This window comes from Marmota monax, unplaced genomic scaffold (assembly GCF_021218885.2).
Source record: "Marmota monax isolate L192 unplaced genomic scaffold, Marmota_monax_Labrador192_F-V1.1 WCK01_AAM20220418_F8-fsc00362, whole genome shotgun sequence".
NCBI classification, from domain to species: Eukaryota; Metazoa; Chordata; class Mammalia; order Rodentia; family Sciuridae; genus Marmota; species Marmota monax.
The window spans coordinates 186,461-206,804 of record NW_026694757.1 but is presented as its reverse complement, the minus strand read 5'-3'; the positions used below and the strand labels follow the sequence as shown (position 1 = coordinate 206,804).

The 20,344-nt window shown below is 46.5% G+C and overlaps 2 protein-coding genes across 7 annotated transcripts in view; one reads left to right on the top strand and one right to left on the bottom strand.

Moving 5' to 3' along the window:
- The window catches only part of Sec14l1 (SEC14 like lipid binding 1), a 58,892-nt gene that overhangs the window by 18,566 nt on the left and 19,982 nt on the right, over nt 1–20,344 (bottom strand). For 5 of the 6 annotated variants that reach the window (XR_009224991.1, XR_009224992.1, XM_046424924.2 and 2 more), the window contains 6 exons: nt 6,111–6,260; nt 5,864–5,995; nt 4,684–4,812; nt 3,815–4,049; nt 2,394–2,503; nt 319–508 (listed from right to left, as the gene is read on the bottom strand). Coding sequence is in view for 4 of the 6 variants with exons in the window: in XM_046424924.2 (XP_046280880.2) it covers nt 319–508; nt 2,394–2,503; nt 3,815–4,049; nt 4,684–4,812; nt 5,864–5,995; nt 6,111–6,260 (946 nt within the window). In the remaining 2 variants the exon portion in view is untranslated. The remainder of the gene's footprint in view (nt 1–318; nt 509–2,393; nt 2,504–3,814; nt 4,050–4,683; nt 4,813–5,863; nt 5,996–6,110; nt 6,261–20,344) is intronic. The other variant, XM_046424925.2, reaches the window with a different exon arrangement.
- LOC124079405 (peptidyl-prolyl cis-trans isomerase A) lies at nt 17,347–18,085 on the top strand. The gene has a single exon (XM_046424926.2). It carries the CDS (start codon nt 17,386–17,388, stop codon nt 17,878–17,880), a length of 495 nt encoding a protein of 164 aa, XP_046280882.1. The 5' UTR covers nt 17,347–17,385; the 3' UTR covers nt 17,881–18,085.

Sequence of the window (20,344 nt, the reverse complement as noted above, 5' to 3'; positions counted from 1 at the left end):
TCCACCACTGAGCCACAGCCTGAGCCCAACGTTTGAGTTTTTAATATGTCAAAACAGACTCCACAGAGCTGAGAAAGGAAGTAAAGTCGCTGTCCCAGGGCAACTCCAGGAAGGAGCCAAAGCCACTGCCCTCCCTCAGCTGCCCAGGTGGGACAGGAGTGTGCTGGAGGGTCTCACCAGCTGGCTCACACTGGAGAGCGCTTCCAGGTCCCGGGAGAGGAGGGCGATGCCTTGCAGGCCCCTGGCTCTCTGTGGAGCTCCCGGATACCCCACGGGGAGACAAGATGGCAACAGACGGGGAGGCTCAGTGCCACCCACCTTTGTCGTGATGGTGCCATCCTCCCGCGTAGTAATCCTGAAGCACCTGGGGTGGGGTCCAGGTGTCCAGGATGTAGTCCACCTGGTGCTGCTTCCGCCATGTTAAAGATTGACACATGATCTCTCTGGCCTTGTCGATGTTAAAATCCCGAGCGCGTAGGAACCGAAGAATATGCTCATCCTTTGGGATCTAGGAGAAGAAAAGATGCTTTTAGGACTGTTAAGAGTTGCCCAGCCTCAAAATGTCAGTTTTTAAAACGACTGGGGTGTGATGCAGTGGTACAACACTCCTGGGTCCAACCCCAGGACTGGGGGTCCGGGGGAAGGTTTGTTGTTGCTAAGAGACCAAGACTCAAACTCCATCTCTTCTCAACAGTAACCTGCACCTTCATGCTGTTTAGAACGAGCTGCTGCTGGGGCAGGGAGCAGCTCAGTGGTACAGCACTGCCCGGCGTGTGAGGCCCTGGGTTTGCTCTCCACCACCGGAAAAAAATAAAATTAGCTATTCCCAGAAAAATCTTGGCCTGATGTTTAATTAAAAAAAAAAAAAAAAAAAAATCAGTATCTGATTTTTCTAGTGATCTTCCTAAAGCACCCTTTCAGTCTGGGCAATGTGAAGGCACAATGTCTGAAACACAGGCAACAGTTCCAAGCTATGCAACGGCATACCATTGTGCCCTGTGCACTTCTGCATGGAGATTCTACTAAAAGTTGGAATGAAACCATGCTGGGATTGGCAGTGTGGGGGTGCTGCTGACATGCAGGAACCTTCTCAAGACCCTGTCAATCAGCCTGGTCACCCTGAATAAAGAAGAAGGCTGAGTCCAGGATCTGGGTCTCATTTGGACCAAGTCTCTTCCCTCTGTGGTCACCTGTTCGCTAATGCAGGTAGCCAGACCATCCAGAGACCATGAAGAGAGTGGGAGCAAGAGTCTGCGTGGTATCCCACCTTGGCACATAATCAAAGCATAGGGTGCAGTGATTTGGCATCATCTTCACTTGGAAAGCAGCACAGGCACATGGAAGCGGTTAAGAACGTGGGAACACACCTATAATCCCAGCACCTCGGGGGGCTGAGGCAGGAGGAGCACAAGTTGGAGGCCAGCCTCAGCAACTTATGAAGACCCTGCCTCAAAATAAAAAAGGGGGCTGGGGATGTGGCTCAGTGGAAGAGCACCCCTAGGTTGAATATCCTGTATCTAATAAATAAACAGGAATATGGTGCTGAAACCACATGGTCTTGGTTCAAATCTTGGCCCCACTGTTTCCTAGCTTAAGACCTTGAGCAAGCTGCTTAACTTCTCCATGCCTTGGTTTCTGGACCTTTGAAAGAAGGAGATGATGGAACAGCACCCACCTCTAGGCCTGTTGGGAAGACTACACGAAGAGCTAAAAGCATGTCTAACACACGGTCGCAGACACCAACAGTAGCTGTTTTCCTAATGACTGGTGTTAAAAAGCTCTCGGGGGCTGGGGCTGTAGCTCAGTGGCAAAGCGCTTGCCTAGCATGCGTAAGGCACTGAGTTCAATCCTCAGCACTACATCAAAATTAATAAATAAAATAAAGGCATTCTGTCCATCTACAATTATTAAAAAAAAAAAAAAAAAGCTCTCATGCAACCAGGACTGAGAAAATTAGAGACCGGAAAAACTGTGTGCAGGTGCCTGCTTCCTGCACTGGGCCATTAAGTAACCTTTATGCTTGCTACATAAACTTGTTATTAAAACCAAATTTCTTATGTGGCTACAATTTCACATAAAACTTCAGAATTAAAGCTCAAACATTTCTAATCTTGGATAAAACTCTGACCTCCTTCCGAATCTTTTCAAAATTTAAAATGCATGGCTACCTGGAACATCATGCTACTCTGCCACTTGATGACCGACTGCTTCTGAGCAGACCATCTCAGCAACAGCGCACAGAGCAGCAGCCATGCACACGAGGAAGGGCAGCCCAACCTGTTGCCAGGCACGTGGGCTCCAGCTGGCGACACTCCCGTGGGGATGACCTCTCCAGCTGCAGCAGGACCAGAGATGGCAGACTGCACATGCACAGCCTGGGGGCCAACACTCACCTTGCCCTTGTGGGTTTCCTGGAGCCACTGGCGAAGCCTGATAAGGCAGCTCTCCTGGAGTGGGGTCAGGTCACCCAGATACCTCTTGATGTAATCGGCATCGAGTTTGTCTGCAATGGGAACCACATGGCACCATTTGCAAAGATGAACTCTGTCCTGAGGCTCTCGTTGCCTGGTAGTGCCAGGTGGGGCTAGAGTCTTGGGGTGAAGGAGACTACAGAGAGGACACATTTAAAGCAACCACCCTGGAGAATTTAGTGACATCTTTAAGACACCACAGAACCAGAGGTGAGCCTTCTGACTCAGCTACCTTTCCCTGATTACCACACTGAACTACCTCAATTCAATTAGCCACAATGCCCCTCATGATATCACCATGACTAGAGAAGACATTCAACGACTGGTTTAATTCAAAGTGACAAAGCCCTTCCATGATATAAAATTATGAAATGAAACAACCAAGCAGATCTAAATCTTCGTTAAGGATCCAGCTACCGTGTTCAAGAACACAGTTTCTCCAGATAAGGTACCACTGGACAGATGAGTACAACAAAATAAGTACAACAAAAAAATATTCACAAGGTGAAAAATAAAACATATCCCCAAATCATCCCCACTCCCAGCAAACTGTTGAAAGTCATCAAATGGCACAGTTAGCTGCCAAAAGAATGTATGCAAGGCCGGGTATGGCGGCACTCGCCTGTAATCCCAACAGCTCAAGAGGCTGAGGTAGGAGGATCACAAGGACTGGGGGTGTGGCTCAGTGATAAAGTGCCTGGTACAAAACAAAAGTATGAAGAGATACTGATATTTTAATGAACGTTCTGAATGGCAGAACACTCTTGTCTTTTCTTACTTTCCTGTGTTTTCTGAACTCTTAACAATGGGCATTACTCTCAGCACATGCCAAGTGGAGCAGCGGCTAAAGCAGTCCCTGAGCCCGTCCACCTGGGCACAGTCTCAGCCCTGGACCGACTCCCTGTGCCCCAGGCAGGTCAGGTCTCTGCCTCAGTCAATGTAAACACAGGGAGCATCTTCAGCTTCCCCCACCCAGAAGGAGCGACAATGGCGTGAGCACCCTCCACTCAGTGCCTGGACAGTCCCTGGCACCTGAGCGAGTGAGGTGTCCAGCGGTGGGAGTTCTAGGAGAAAGCACGGATGGCTTGTGCTCACCTCAGGCACCTACAACTAACATGAAACATCTTTTTCTGCCCATTAAAAACAAAAACTAAGAAAAAAATCACATGAATGTATCACATAAGCTATAAGACAAGGAAACGAGACCAGAAACAACAAATGGCTTTCCTTCTCCACGTGGTGCTGTGTGTCCTAAGGAAACAGGAACAGGCAGAGCAGTAGAGAGGAAAGGCCCCACACGACTCCTAGTCTAGCCGGAAGAATGGAGCCTTCTTCAGACCCACCATCAGGGGTTCCCACCGTGGGCTCAGGGGTCCCTCCAGGGTTGCTGAGGGCCTCTCCATTCAGCCCCTCCTTGAGGGCAGCCTCTGGGACCACAACAGCCGTGGATGCCACCTGAGTCTTGCTGGACGAGGACGTCTCTGAAGAGGGCCCGATGGAAGGTGGGGTCCAGCGCGGCACGAAGGTGATGCCCTCTTCTTCAAGCTGACGAAGGTAGTACTCAATGATTTCCTTCCCCTTAGGAGGAGACCAAGGTTAAGGTGAGTGTAGAGTCAATACTTCAATCATTTGTCCCTTACCAATTTGTGAGGTAACTACCAAAAACTAAGGGCTGAGATATAGCTTGGAGGTAGCATGCCCCAAACTAATCTAGAACACTGATCTATCAGACACACTTGTACTGAACACAATTCTAACCTTGTACCTGAAAATACAACCACCTTCGAGAGCCCCCCACCACCCCACACCACAGCTTTAAAACCACGACCCACAGCTCCCAGAGAGCGAGCGGCTGCACCTGAGAAGATCCAGGGAGCCCTGCCTGGCCACCTGCCAAGAATCTCCTCAACACACAGAACTTTCCATCAGCAGACCCACAAGTAGAACCCAGGGGTGCGGCCACCTCACCCCAACTTCCCATGTTCCCACAATTCCAAGCAGAGAATGTGGTGGCCAGGAGTGACCCGCCTGTGCCTCCTTCACTCCACCTGCAGCCAGCACCACCAGCCCCGCAGGGCTAAACAGAAGGCCCAGGGCAGGGTGGAAGCACATTTCTACCCCCGAGTGACCCGCTCCCGGCCTTCCAGAGGACTAGCTCGGACACCTCAGGAGACTGCTGCCCTCCCTTTCCCATGAAGTCCCAGAGACTCACTTTTTTAATGTTGCTGGTGTACTGTTTCATGGCAATTTTTTCCACTGTACTTTCAAAACCAAAGAAAGATTTGATGTCTAGACTTGCAGACTGTTCAAAACAGGTCCAGTCTTCGTTCTCAGGGTGAACCTGTGGGTGAAGAGAAGGCCTGCTGTGTGCGGCAGCGAGGCCTGCTCTGCTCCCCTCGGCCAGCGACCAGAAGGAGCAGTTCTCTTACAACAGAGCTACTCCCATGGAAACAGCACAAGGAGGGTTACAGAGGGCTCGAACTCCAAGACACCAGCGTGGCCTGAGAGGAGCGCTCGTCCTCCCCTGCCCAGTCCCTCACCTCCCTACACACAGAGCCGCTCTCCCATTAGGAATGAAGGAAAGACCCTTCCGTGTCACTGACAGCCTCACGAGGAGACAGACGGCCACGAGCCTTGGACAGAAAGGTGAGGAACTTCCAGCTGCTGGAAGATCAGGGCCATGGGGAAAGCGTAGAGCGGGTTAAGGGGACCGGGTAGGGCTGCAGGCCGCGCTGTCGACTGGCCACTGGGAACAGGGATCTGGGCAAACCTGAAGGAGGGCTGGGGAAGTCCTCGGGAGGCTGGCGTGCTGGCAAGCGTGCTGGCAGCCATGTACAAGGACTGAGGGGGAACCGGCCCTCCTAGGCCACGGCAAGCACTCGTGCTTTTCTCTGAAGGTCATGTGGAAGCACTGGGTTGTGAGCTCAGTGATAAAACTTGACAATCCTAAAACAGTTCACTGTGGGTTCAGCATTAAGGATACACTGGAGGTGGCTAAGGCGGCAGCAGACACACCACGCAGGAGGCCACTCTAATGACCTAGTGAGAGCAGCTCTCAAAGCAGGGTGGTCGGCAGTGAAGGTGACAGCCGACGTGTGCTCCCAGCTCTAATCTCAAACACACACACCATCCTGCTCTTCAGAATGCATTTCTCAAGTAGCAGAGCATGGCAGTGGAATGACTTGGCTATGACTGCCACCACAGTGCAATCCTGCCTGCAGGAAGCCACACCTGCCACTGCTGATCCCCTTCAGAACTGCTAACAGGAAATATATGGCAAAGAACTACCCCAGGACAAAGAGGCACGCCGTTCCAGTGATGGCTGACCACCTTTGGAAGCCGTGCCCCCGTGCCACCCGGCTGGCGGGCTCTGCCCAGGGCTGTGCACTCACGGTGTAGCAGCAGTGCTCGTTAATGATGACCCGATTGGAAAACGTTTCATTATGGGCCTCAATGTGCAGAGTGCGCTCCCGAGAATTGAGAGAGTTTTTCTGGACAAAATAAACATAATCAACTCCTGCAATCTTTAAAAAAGAAGTAAAGAGAAAAGGGTTTATTATCAACACCACTGTGACAGAAGCGGAAACATAAATTCTCTATCTCTGGGACCAACGCCTTCCGGCAGGCCTGGGCAATTACCTTCTTCAACAGCCGGGGTGCGTCTATGTCCAGCTTGCAGCGCCTTTCAATGACGTGAATGGCCCCGTCTTCACTCTTGAATTCATTCACAGTGTCACTGTCCACAAACATGGGAATCAGCGGACATGTAGGGAACCTCCTTTCATAGGCCTATGGATAAAAACAAACCAAAAAGAGAGAGGAAGTGAATGAAGTCCCAACCTCAGTCTCTCCTTGCCCGAAAGGGAAGGAGTGCTCAATCTTAGCCCGTGCCCACAGGAGGCGCCACAGCTGGGCTGGTCACCTGCAGCTTTCACTAACCTGGAAAAGATGTCCGCATTCACGACAGTCTGGTGAATTGTCGATTCTGTCCACATAGATACAGGCTAAACATAATTTCTACCAAAATTCTAGCAAATATACTTTGGAGCCTCAGGCAAGATTATTTTACAACTTACATGGAAAAGCGAAGGAACTAGAGTAAATGCCTAGTAAGCTAAAATGATTACTGAAAATGAATAAACTGGAGGGACTCCCGCCCCAGGTCTTTAGGCTTTCATGTAGCTATGGTTACACAGCAGTTACATAGTATTGATGGACAGACACACAGCTCCATGGGACAGAACCCAGAACTAGACTCAAACAAATATACCCAAATGATGTTTCCCTTTTTCTTTTTCTCTTTTTTGGTGCTGGGGATGGAACCCACGGCCCTGCACATGCTAATCATGCACAAAACCTTGACTTAAACCTTGACCTAAACCTCACATCTTATATACAAATTAACTCAAAATAGGACTGCTCACCTAGCATGCTAAAAGCCCTGGTTATGATCCCAGCACTGCAAAAACAGAAGACAAATGAACAGAAACCAAGATAAACCATAGACTTAAGCAAAACATAAAACTATGCACCCAAAATCAATCTGTAAAAGGAAAAATTTACTTCATCAAAACCAAAGACTTTTGCTTTCCTACAGTCCCTGTTAAGAGGAAGACAAAACAAGTCACAGACAGAAACTACTCACAGACCACGTTCTCTGGGAAAGAGAACACACTGAGAACACACAGAACCCAACTAACGCAGTGAGCTGCACAGCAACGCGCACGGTCAGCACCGCTCACCCGAGAATGGCTGGGGCAACCTGCAAGGTCCCGCTCAGAGGCGGGCAGGGGGTTAAGATGGTAATTTTTAAAAACTCAACAGTTAGAAAATAAGCCACAGACATCTCACCAAAGAGCACACATACAGGTAACTAGACGGTCAATTGAGCAATGAGCTACCACAGAAACTCATACTGAAGCCACAAGGAGGTCTCGCCACAGATCTACCAGAATGACAAAACACAGCCCACCACGTGCTGGTAAGATGTGGAGAGCAGCCCCCAGACACTGCCGGCAAGAATGAAAAATGGTGTCACCAGGAAACAGCTGGGTACTTTCTTAGCACCAAACAGGCAGCTGCCACACAGCCGGGGCCAGCACCACCCTCCTGGGCATCTGTCCCAGAGGAACAAAGGCCACGTGCACAGACCCTCCATGCAGCTGGACTCCCAACAACCCAACTACAATCACCCAGGGTCCTCCACCGAGTGAATACTGGGCAGCCTACAGCCACAGCCCACTGCTGGCCATGGAAAGGGCTGAGCCACTGTCCACGCAATGACCTGGACGATCCCCAGGAAACTACGCTGGGCAAGACAGTTCCAACAGTTCCATGCTGCGGTCCTATTCACTAACACTCCTGGAAAGACAAAATTAAAGAGACCGCGAACAGACTTTCAGTTGCCAGGGTTCAGAAGAGATGTAGGTGTGGCTGCAGGACGCCAGCACCCTGACCACAATGCTGTATTCCTATATTCCCAAGATGTCACCACAGGGGACATGGGTGAAGACTGGGCAGGATTCTTCCATGTCATTTTTTGTGACAATATACTATTAATATACTGTGATCTACGAGTATCTCAAAATAAAATGTAAGACTTGCTATATAATTTGGGACGACATTTGGAAAATGCACTGAAGCAGCCGATTTAGTTTACTCCGCAGCAATCTACAAAGATCACTGAGCTAGAGACACTGCTGGAAGCACAGCTAACCCAGGTGTCCCAGCCCAGGTACATGGCACAGATGCCACAGGATGCAGGGAGCAGTCTAGCCATAGGCGGCCCAGGATCTCCTCTGCTGTCCCCACCCATAAAGGAGGAAAAGCAGGGTAATGATGGTGCCCAGGTGACAGATGCCATTCCTCTGTGGGACTGGACTAAAAATGGGAGGAAAGGTTCTGTGACTTCCCATCTTAAATTCATCACAACCTAAACCAAACTTTAGGAAGACATCTATGGAGTGAGTTCATGAGAAAATGGCACAAATGGCCCGATTCTATCTCTGACAGGTGCAAGTAGTCCAAAGCTCTGTCCAGCAAGGAGCCATGGCCTTCTGTGCACGAGCTCCTGCTCACCCACAGCAGGCCTGCTCACCTGAGCAGCAAGCAAAATGCAGACCACGGCACTTTCACGAGGCTCCAGAGGGCAGGGGGGAGCACAGGAACTCCCAGGAGCCCCCACTGCAGTTCCTTGCAGAGTCGCCCTCACTTCCAGATGAGTCCCACTTGTTCGCCTTATGTGACCAAGTAACTGGCTTATAAGGTCCACCAGACTAGGCAGCAGAGAGGAGCGAGGGAGGCAGCTGACACCAAGAACTCGGGGGCGGAAGGCGGGAGTGTCCTGAAGATGCACAGGTTCCACTGAGGTGGAAGGAGGGGAGAACAGAACTCGGCGGACAGAGGTTGGTGGGGGAAGCAGCAGCTCAGGCCTCGAGCCCCCAGAGCTGTCACATCAGCAATGACAGCATGTCCAAGAAAGAGAACACAGAAGCACAAAGAAGCTCCCGGCAGGCAGGGACCACACCCCAAAGGCAGGAGGGAAAGCCCGGGTCACCAACAGGGACACTGACACACAAGGCCTCCTGGGCCTCTCCTCCTCTTCAGGGGACAGGGAGGAAGGAAGACTGGAGTGATAAGAGTCACAGCGGGACAGCCTGGAAGGGAGGCAAGACCCACGTGGGTGACTGAGCACATTTGCCTGTTGGATGTCCTTCCTTTGAGAGTGGAAAACACACTCTTCATGTTAACGCCCTGACCTCCTCCTCCACTCAACAACGTCTCCTCAGCTCCACTAGGGCCAGGACCCTGATAAAGTGTCGGGCTCTCGTGCCTCTTTCCATAAACACCTGAGAGGTGTCTCACTGCTGATCACACCTTGGATAAGCCCCAGGAGGCCCTGGGAATGTGTGAGCATTAAGTACTGAACAAATGAGCAATTCTAGTAAGAAAACCTGAAATCACTGACTTCATTTGTTCCATATTAACACTGAAAACCACCTAAACCGATTTTTAAATTATACACTTAAAATCAAAAACAAAAACCCCTAGCTTTGTACATTACAGCACTATAACACCAAGAATTTAAGTGCACAAGTCTTCAAACAAAAAAAAGGTACTCATTCTCTCTTAGTAGAGGACCTGAATTAGAAGATTTTCTAAATACCCTCAGTATATTTAAGTTCTTGAAATGGAGTCAACATGAGACATTACCCACAGGACCAAGCCGGAACTTAAAAAAACCCTCCCCTCCCTATGGCACCGTGGCCTCCAGGATCCCATTGGCAGAGAGGGCCCATCCCCTAGGGATGAACCAGACAAGGTTCAAGGCCTGCACCTCCCAGCCTCTCTCTAGAGCTGCCTCAGGGTAGACAGTACCTTCCCTTCTCCAAGTCCCAGCACTCTGCCACCAAATGCCTTCCTTGCTGGCCACAGGCAAAGACCAAGTCCCACTTTTCTTTTGGCCCTGAGAAAGAAAACACCTCAACGTTCTTTGTTCAATATTTTTGAATCATGGAATAAAAATGTTAGCTAAGTAGCCTAAGGAGTCTCGCTCTCCCTGGCCTGTGTTTAGAGATATCTAAGGCCAAAGGATTCTACATAATGTGAGCCAAGAAAACCTAGCTTCCTAGAGGATTATGGGAAAGCAAAGCTGAGAAAAGTCGATATAACTTTAGTCTCTGGAATTTTTCAAACTCCAACCCCTAGTTTTCACCTACCTCTACAAAGTATATAAGAAACTCCTGAAAAACAAACAAAAAAACAGAAGCAGTCTAGTTTTATTTAAAAAATGACATCCTAAGCCAGTCATGGTGGCACATAACTGTAATCCTAGCAAATCAGGAAGCTGAGGCGGGAGGATTGGGAGGATCGAAAGCTCAAGGCTAGCCTCAGTGACTTAGTGAGGCCTTAAGAAACTTAGCAAGACCCTGTGTCAAAAGGGGTGGGGGGGACTGCAGGGCACGGTGACACAAGCCTGTAATCCCAGAGCTCTGGAGGCTGAGGCAGGAGGATCATGAGTTCAAAGCCAGCCTCAGCAAAAGTAAGGCACTAAGCTACTCCTAGTGAGGGCTGGGGATGTGGCTCAGTGGTCAGGTGCCCCCGAGTTCAATCCCCAGTTCCAAAACTACAACACCACCACCACCATGTCCCAGCTCTGTCCACTGCAAAGGCCTGAAAGCAATGCCCTCAGTAGCACTGAGCTAACCTGGCATCTAGATCTTAATTTGTAAATACATTCCCCACTGAGAAGGAACCTATGCTTTTGGAGAAGTGGTAGGATTACGACTCTGGAGCAAGGACAAGGCTAGGTGACTGTGAAGCACTTCCCACCCAAGAGGAATAACTGGCAGGACTATGTACGTCTGAAGGACACGGGAACCAGCCTGCAGGGGTTTCACCCTCCAACTCTGGGTTAATGTGAGCACCAGAAAGCAAAAAGAAGGCAGGGCAGTATAAACCATGGAATGCAACTAAGAAAAATGGTCAGGGTAAGAAATTTTACAGAAAAAAATGTTATCTAATAAATACAGAGGAATGTTGTGATCGGGAAATCATAAATGCTTGGTGTGGGTAGTCCCAGTGACTCAGGAGGCTAAAGCAGGAGGATCACAAGTTCAGGGCCAGCCTCTGCAACTTAGTGAAGCCCTAAGCAACCTAGTAAGACCCTGTCTCAAAATAAAAAAATAAAAATGTAGTTCAGTGGTAGATGTAGTTCAGTGGTAGAGCATCCCTGGGTTGATCTCCAGTACCACAAAACAGACAGAAAATAAATTTTACTCTATCAATGTTAAATTCCTTAGGTGGGATATTGATCATTCTTATATGGGAAAATAGCTATTCTTAAGTGATACACACTTTACTACTTTGGAATAAAGTGTTGGGCTGGAACTGTGGCTCAGTGGTAGAGTGCTTACCTCACATGTGTGAGGCACTGGGCTCAAGTCTCAGCACCGCATATAAGTATATGAATAAGATCCATCAACAACTAAAAAAATATATTAAAAAAAAAAAAAAAAGAGTAAAGTGTCAGGATATACACAACCTGCTTTGAAATATTTCTACCAAAAAATCTAGGGGTGGGTGTGGCTGTGGGGGTAGAGGGTGGACAATCGTTAGCTTCAAGGGAAAAAGTTCACGTGAAATAAAAGGTGTGCCAGGCCCAGTGGCACATCTCCTGTAATCCCAGCACGCCAGAGGCTGAGGCAGGATTGAAAGCCCAGGGGCCTCAGCAACTTAGCAAGGTCCTAGGTAACGTGGTGAGTCCCTGTTTCAAAATAAAAAATAAAACTTGGTGTTAAAAAGTGCCCCGGGTTCAATCCCCAGTGTCCCCCACAAAAAGAAATAATAGGGCTGGGGTTGTGGTCAGTGGTAGAACGCTTGCCTAGCACGTGTGAGGCCCTGGGTTCGATCCTCAGCACCACATTAAAAAAAAAAAAATTAAAAAATAAAGGTATTGTATACAACTAAAAAATAAATATTAAAAAAAAAAGAAATAATAAATGCTTTTATTACACATAAAGTCAGACTATACAGAGACTGGTACAAACCAGGAAACCAGTATACCGCTCTTGCTGTCTTTTGCATCTGATTTGAAAATGTCTGTGAACGATGGTCTGCCCAAAGCTCTGCCCAGGTGTACAGGACAACAGGCGCTGCTCTCCCTTGGCACCCTGCCCTCTTCCAGCCCCAGGCTCAGCAGAAGCAAGATGAAGCAGAACCAGCCCTCTGGGTTTTCACAGGAAGTCCCCCTACTTTTAACACCCTGTTTGGACCCAAGAGCCACACCAGCAGGCCTTCAATTTGGATCCATACCCGGGAGAACCCACTTATCAACTGTCACCAGGGTCGAGTCACTGTGTCAGATGAGCAGAAGCAATTCCCAAACTTCGACTTATTCCTCACAAACTCTCTGCCATCCCCTGATCACACCACCCAGCACTTCCCAAAACACAGTCAAGAAAGGTTGAACAAAACAGCCTCCCAGAAGTAATTTCCTCAGAGAGGAAGAACTGTCCCTTGATAGCTCCCTTTTAAAGAAATACTTTTTTAAGAGAAGACTACTATAATCATTTTCTCACTCTCTTTGTTTAACAGAGCAATTGTTTCAATAATAAAAACAAAACTAAGACCTTATCAACTTGGCCCAGAGGAAAGCTGCCTTCTGGGTAACCGCTTCCTCCCACTTTCCCACACCCACTCTTTCCCTTTCAAAGGATTTCTGAGCCTGCAATTTGGAAGCTTGGCAACATACTTTCAGCTTTTAACCAACCTCTGAATGCAATCTTGACATATTAAAAGGTAGAACTGTGCTAAAGAAAACCATATTTTAGTGAAGGCATTTCAACTTGAGAATTAATGAGCTGAATGGTGCTTTCTCCAAGAAATTCCATTTAAAGAACCTACCTTCAAGCTGGATTCTCTTCATACCAAATTTGTCAACAAACCAAGGAGCTCTGCATTCTACAGAACAAGTGGGGTGTTCTATGGCACTAGGTGTGACCAGCAGACTCAGTTATAAACAGGTCTGGCTTCACCTGGAAAGAATCAGCAGGTGAAAAGGCCGCCCTTCGTCTCTCTCAGAAGCTACCAGCGCGCAAAGAAGCAACCGTGTGACCTACTGAGGAAGCGTGGCTAAGTCCCTTGCGCTCCGTCCCGTGGTTCACTATCAACAGCAACTACCTACAGAAGGCGGCACGCACAGGCTGACGCTGGGGACCCTGGGGCTTCCAGAGAGTCTAACAAGGGCAGACTAGGGACCCCGCCTGGCCTCAGTGGAGAGGGGACATGAAAACCTGTAACTGCACACAAGAGCAGAAAAGAGGACTGAGGGCGGGCCACCAAAGCTGGTGGGGAACCACTTCAGGCCGGGCTGGCAACAGCTGGGAGAAGTGACCCAAGGAAGGAGGAGCACCAGCACAACTCCAGAGAGGCCTTTCCGCCCCACTGCTAGACGCCCCCTAGTCAGCAGGAGGCTGGAGGCAAAGGGCGCAGGGAGCAGCTGGAGCACATGAACAGCCAGGTCAAGGCTAAATAGCAGGTGGCCACTCTCTAGGACCCATCTGGCCACTGCACAGCCCTTCGTGGGCCTTGTGGCCCACTCCTGTTTCCTTAGCAGGTCACTAGGAGAAACTTCTGTTCAGTCCACTGGTAACTGAGGTGTCCAGCTCCAATGCTGTTAGGGAAACATGTGTTTATGAGGCATTAACAGAAACTCAAATTCACAAAAACTTGACCCCTTTTAAAGAGAGCCCTCAACCAGTTAGTTATGGCACACTTCACTTAGGCACCCAACTGCCTGGGAACAGCCCCATCGCAGAAGCAGCTCCTGGCGCTCCACTCCACCAGTAACAAGCAGCACCACAGTGCTACCAGCAGTGCTGCATCCAGGCCAGGCCTCAGCGCGACAATGGCAAGTCCTGACCAAGTCCTAACGGCATTGGGGAATACCCCCTGGGAAGATGGGACCAGAAAACACGGGCTCTGCTCTGAAACAAAACAGTCTGGGAATCTCTGGCAGACCCCAAGGCCACCCTCCAGGATCAAACTCCTCTCAAGGTTAAATCCTGAACTGCACTGGGGAAGACTCCACGATGCTGACACTGCACCTTCTCCAGTAAGACAGCCTGGAAAAGCCCAAAGCTCAACCACCAGGGTGAGGAGGGCTCAGGAAAGGGCATCAAGGGCCTTCTGGGGGGCCAAGGCACCCCACAATGAGGCAGGACTCTGTGGGAGGTGCTGAGTATGGCAGGACGGAGACAAGTGCTGCAGAAAGCAGGCCACGGGCGCAGCTGCAGAACAGAGGGAAGGGGCTGCTCTCGGCCACTCTGTTGGCCACAGTGGCACAAACTGGCTATGTTTACTTTTTCTTTTTAATATGTTGTTTTATTAGATGGGGTATTGCCTAGTTGCCCAGAATGGCCTCAAACTCACGATCCTCCTGCCTCAGCCTCCCTGATTGCAGGCCTGAGCCACTGTGCCCAGCTCTATGCTTATTTTTCTTTTTAATATTTATATTTTAGTTTTGGGTGGACACAATATCTTTATTTTGTTTCTGTGTGATGCTGAGGAGCACACCTGCCGCAGTCTGGCTGGGCACAAATGCCGCAGTCTGGCTGGGCACACAATCACGAGCCACCACACAGCTTGTAGATTCAAACAGCAACTCTTTATTCCCGAACTCACACCAGCCGTCTACAATCACGTTCTGGGGAAATCCACGTTCTCTGCCCAAATCCACGTTCTCTGCCCAAATCCACCTCCACTGGGCTTCTATCTCCAAAATATACTGTCTAAATCCCGTGAGAACTCAAGGGGAACTCAGGCAGCAGGATACGCCCTATTCCCAGCAGGAATAATCTTAAACCTTAAACCTGGAACCTAAACTGGGAACGCCCTAAACACGATTATCTTAAAACCGGGAACACCCTAATCTGCCTTGGTCCTTGAGCAAGGTCACCTACATATAATGTCACTGCAACATGTCAGCAACATGGGGTACGCTGGCAAGGAAATTGTCATACCTACTTGGCTAATGGCTCCCAGCATCTCCCCCCTTCTGATTAATTAAACAACAAGCAATGTGGCTTAAGGACCGTGCCTGGTAGGTTGTCCAATTCAACATATGGTTCTTACCCGTCATCGGAAAACTGACCTTTAGGCGTCAGCCTCCTGTCTTAGGTTGATACCACTGCAACTGAATCATACCTGTCACTGACTACCGGTCCAGCATACAGCCATACTTGTGGATAGGTCTATGCACCAGTGGGGGGGTGAGGTTCTTTGCCTCACCTCTGTTGGCCCCCAAATTTGGCCTTGGTGCCAGTGGGGGAGTGAGGTTAATGTGGCTTATGGACCGTGCCTGGTAGGTTGTCCAATTCAACATATGGTTCTTACCCGTCATTGGAAAACTGACCTTTAGGCGTCAGCCTCCTGTCTTAGGTTGATACCACTGCAATTGGATCATACCCGTCACTGACTACCGGTCCAGCATAAGCCATTGGCCCCCAAATTTTAGACCATCACTAGCAGAAGGGAGGAGGATACAGAAATGCCACGACACCAAGCCAATTGACGGCTCCTTGGGAAAAATTGCATCACTGGTGACACCATCAGCAAAGATATGCCAGCATTACCACAATTCGCTGCACCAAATGATAGTTACATAGTCCAGGCAAGTTCTGCAAGCAGTTCAAAGCGGAGGAATCTATCAATATGTCCATTTCCTCCCAAAATCCGTTTCCTCCCAAAGTAAGTTAACTCCTTGATTGAGCATTACTTGTTGAGTTATATTCATTGATGCATCAGTTTATACAGTTTACTGTGATAGCTATCATAGAAGCTGTAGTTTGGTTTTATCTTTGTCTTCACCGGCACTGGGATGAAGATAGGAATTCTGGCAATGATGCTAAAAAGACATTATCCTGAAAAGAATTATTAAATATAATGAAAAGGAAAGGTGAAAGTAAACAAACAGATCTGTTAACCTACTTTAAAAACAATCCTTAACAGCTGTTTACCTAATTTAAATTAAACCATTTAAATCACGTGAATAAAAAAATAATAATAATTCGGATCCATTTTTTCATGAGCGCTCCTCATATAAGAAATATGGACATACGCACATACAGACATACAACACAAAACACAAGAGTGTACACAAACGTACAACACATAAGAAAATAGTAAAGGCCTTGTAGCTTTACCTGGGTGAAATCTCTATTGCAATGTTTAAAAACTCCACAGTCAAAAAATAAAACTGATCAGAAAAACATTAACCTAGGTTTGTATGAGCTCAAAAAATAAAAATAGAACCTTATGATGTGGAAAAATGCAATAATAAAATAGCTATTGAAAAAAGCATCCTGGTTAATCACTGTCGCAGATGTAAGAATGGCCAAGCTGGAGTTCTGGATATCAGCTGTTATGGATTTGAGTCAAATCATCTTCTTTTCGATCTGTAGAAACTGTTTTAGTTAATCTCTCTGGAATCCAAATGGGCTGCTGTTCTCCCTGTGGAAAAACACAAACAGACCCCCAACTCCAGACAATCACTGGGTCAGGACCTTTCCATTGTCCTGTTAGAATATCTTTCCAAAGTACTTTAGGCTTATGTACATTTTTTGGATACATATGCCTTTCCGCAGCACTAAGTCCTGATGAATCCAAATTTAAAAAGTTTAGAGTAAAAAGCGTTATTTTAAGTTTATCTTTGGGGGATATATACCCCCTTCCAATTCCCTCTTTTTGCTTTAATAAGTATGTTTTAATAGTTTGATGAGCTCTTTCAACTATGCCTTGTCCCTGTGGATTGTAAGGGATTCCTGTTATATGAGTAATACCAAATGATGAGCAAAATTGTTTAAAAGAGGTAGAGGTATAGCCAGGACCATTATCGGTTTTTAACTGTTTAGGAACGCCCACAGTGGCAAAATTTTGTAAGCAATGAGCTATAACATCTTTAGTTTTTTCTCCGGCATGAAGGGAGCCCATCAAAAATCCAGAAGAAGTATCAACTGTAACGTGTAAATATTTTAATTTTCCAAATTCTGGCAAGTGTGTGACGTCCATCTGCCAAATATGGTTAGGTATCAGTCCTCTAGGATTGACTCCAAGATTAACTTGTGGTAAAAATGTCACACAATTTTGACATTGTTTTATTATATGTCTGGCTTGTTCTTTAGTTATTTTAAAACGCTTTTGTAAAGTATTAGCATTAACATGAAACCTTTTATGAAAATTTGTAGCTTCTTCAAATGTAGAGAAAATATGTATGTCATGTGTAGTTTTATCTGCTAAATCATTGCCTAAACTAAGGGCTCCAGGCAATCCTGTATGTGCCCTAATATGTCCTATAAAGAATGGATTTTTGCGCTTTCAAGACGCTGCTGTCGCCTGTGGTCGTTCTCTGTCAGCCATGGTCAACCCCACCGTGTTCTTCGATATCGCCGTCGACGGCGAGCCCTTGGGCCGCGTCTCCTTCGAGTTGTTTGCAGACAAAGTTCCAAAAACAGCAGAAAATTTTCGTGCTCTGAGTACTGGAGAGAAAGGATTTGGTTATAAGGGTTCCTGCTTTCACAGAATTATTCCAGGATTTATGTGCCAGGGTGGTGACTTCACACGCCATAATGGCACTGGCGGCAAGTCCATCTACGGGGAGAAGTTTGATGATGAGAACTTCATCCTAAAGCATACAGGCCCTGGCATTTTGTCTATGGCAAATGCTGGGCCAAACACAAACGGTTCCCAGTTTTTCATCTGCACTGCCAAGACTGAGTGGTTGGATGGCAAGCATGTGGTCTTTGGGAAGGTGAAAGAGGGCATGAACATTGTGGAAGCCATGGAACGCTTTGGGTCCAGGAATGGCAAGACCAGCAAGAAGATCACCATTTCCGACTGTGGACAACTCTAATACATTTGACTTGTGTTTATCTTAACCACCAAACCATTCCTTCTGTAGCTCACGAGAGCACCCCTCCATCCCATCTGCTCGCAATATCCCATAATCTTTGTGCTCTCGCTGCAGTTCTTTGGGTTCCATATTTTCCTTATTCCCCTCCCAAGTCTAGCTGGATTGCAGAGTTAAGTTTATGATTATGAATAAAAACTAAATGACATTTGTTTAAAAAAAAAAAAAAAAAAGAATGGATTTTTTCTGTCCCAGATTAGACTTTGTATAGTGGAAAACAAAGAGAAAACAGTAGAAGAAGGGGAAATCCTACCAGCATCTTCAAGAGATACTATAGCATTAACTACATACTGACTATCAGAAAATAAATTAAATACAGAATCTTTAAACATCAAAAAAGCTTGTAAAACTGCATTAAGCTCTACCTTTTGAGCTGATTGTTTGGGTACTAAAAATGTAAAAGTTTGATCAGGGGTAACTACTGCTGCTGTACCATTATTTGACCCATCAGTGAATATATTTGGAGCATTCATGATAGGTGTTTTTCTTGTCATTTTAGGAAAAACTACAGGATGCTTAGACCAAAAAGACAACAAAGGATTAGATGGTAAATGATTATCAAATGAAACATTAGATTTACACATGATTATTGCCCAAGTATTTAACTCATTAGCTAACTCATCAATTTGATCCATAGTATATGGAGTAATAATTTTATTGGGAGAAATTCCAAACACTCCCTTCGCTGCTTTTATTCCTTTGAGTATTAATTGTCCTACAGCCTCAGGATACCTAGTAAAAATAGTGTTAGGAGAATAAGATAAATGTATCCACAATAATGGACCTTCTTGCCAAAATACTCCTGTAGGAATATTTTTTTGTTGGTAGTACAATAAATAATAAAGGCAAACTTATATCAATTCTATCCAAATGTATGTTTTCCATATATGTTTCAATAATTTTTAATGCCTTTCTTGCTTTAGGAGTTAACATGCGGGGTGAATTTGGATCTGATGGACCTTTTAGAATATCAAATAAAGGTCCCAATTCTCCTGTTGGTATACCTAGATAAGGCCTTATCCAATTTATGTCTCCCAATAACTTTTGAAAGTCGTTAAGTGATTTCAGTTGATCTACTCGTATTTGAATTTTTGGTGGACGGACCATGGTTGAGGATAGTAGAACTCCTAAATAATTAATTGGAAAATTTAATTGTACTTTATCTATTGCTATCTCTAGATTATAATTTTTTAATAAGTTTGTAAGTGTGGCATAACATTCCAGCAATATGTTTTTATCTTTATGTGCCAATAATACATCATCCATATAGTGAAATATTTGTAGTTCAGGATTTTGACTTCTAAGTGGCTGGATTGCTTTGTTAACATATATTTGACACATAGTTGGACTGTTAGCCATCCCTTGAGGGAGTACTTTCCATTCATATCTCTGATCAGGACCTTCATGATTTAATGCAGGGATAGTAAATGCAAAACGTGGACTATCCTTGGGATGAATTGGAATTGAAAAAAAACAATCTTTAATATCTATAGCTAAAACATGCCAAGTTTTTGGCAAAGCAGACAATTGAGGAATCCCTGATTGAGCAGGTCCCATAATAACCATCTCATTATTAATGGCTCTTAAATCTTGCAATAATCTCCATTTACCAGATTTCTTTTTGATGACAAAAATGGGAGTATTATGGGGAGATATGGAAGGTTGTATATGTCCTTCCGCTAATTGTTGTTTGACCAGATCATGGGCTATTTGTGTCTTTTCTTTAGTCAGGGGCCACTGAGGAACCCACACTGGTCTTTCTGATTTCCAAGTAATTTTGATTGTCTCAGTGGCCCTTTCTGAAAATCCAACCCATGTCTGTCTGTTCCTTGATCTATTTGTACTGGTGCTGCTATAACTTGCCCTTGTTTTCCTAATCTTTTTTCTTTCCTAAAGCCTTGTCTAGCCCTAGTAGTGGGCGCATTAGGATTGATGTTATTTGTTAACGTCAAACCTAATTGATCTAGGACATCTCGTCCCCATAAATTTATAGGAAGATGATCCAATACATATGGCTGTATAGTTCCTTCACATCCTTCAGGATCCTTCCAATCTAATATCATAGAACTTCTATGGGGATTAGTCGCCACTCCTAGGCCTCGAAGCGTTTGAGTGGCTTGTTGTAATGGCCAATGTTTTGGCCATTCTTGACGAGATATGATGCTAAGGTCAGCTCCTGTGCGGCATTTGGTGGCCCGTACGGGGAACTTCTGAAGCCTGGAGGTAAGTGAAATTGCTCGCCCCTGAGGAAGAGCGAAAGAATGGGTGACCAATTCAAAAAACAATGTGTTATTGTTTTGATTTATTTTGTTTTTGTTTCGAGCTGCCTGTTCTTAGAACTTTCTCAGGCAAACTGGGGAAAATGGTTGACTCAAGATTTGAAGTTGTTCACCTCCGAGGAAGAGAA

Excerpts from the sequence above, each read along its gene's own strand:
- LOC124079405 (XM_046424926.2), top strand. The coding sequence starts at position 17,386 with ATGGTCAACCCCACCGTGTTCTTCGATATCGCCGTCGACGGCGAGCCC.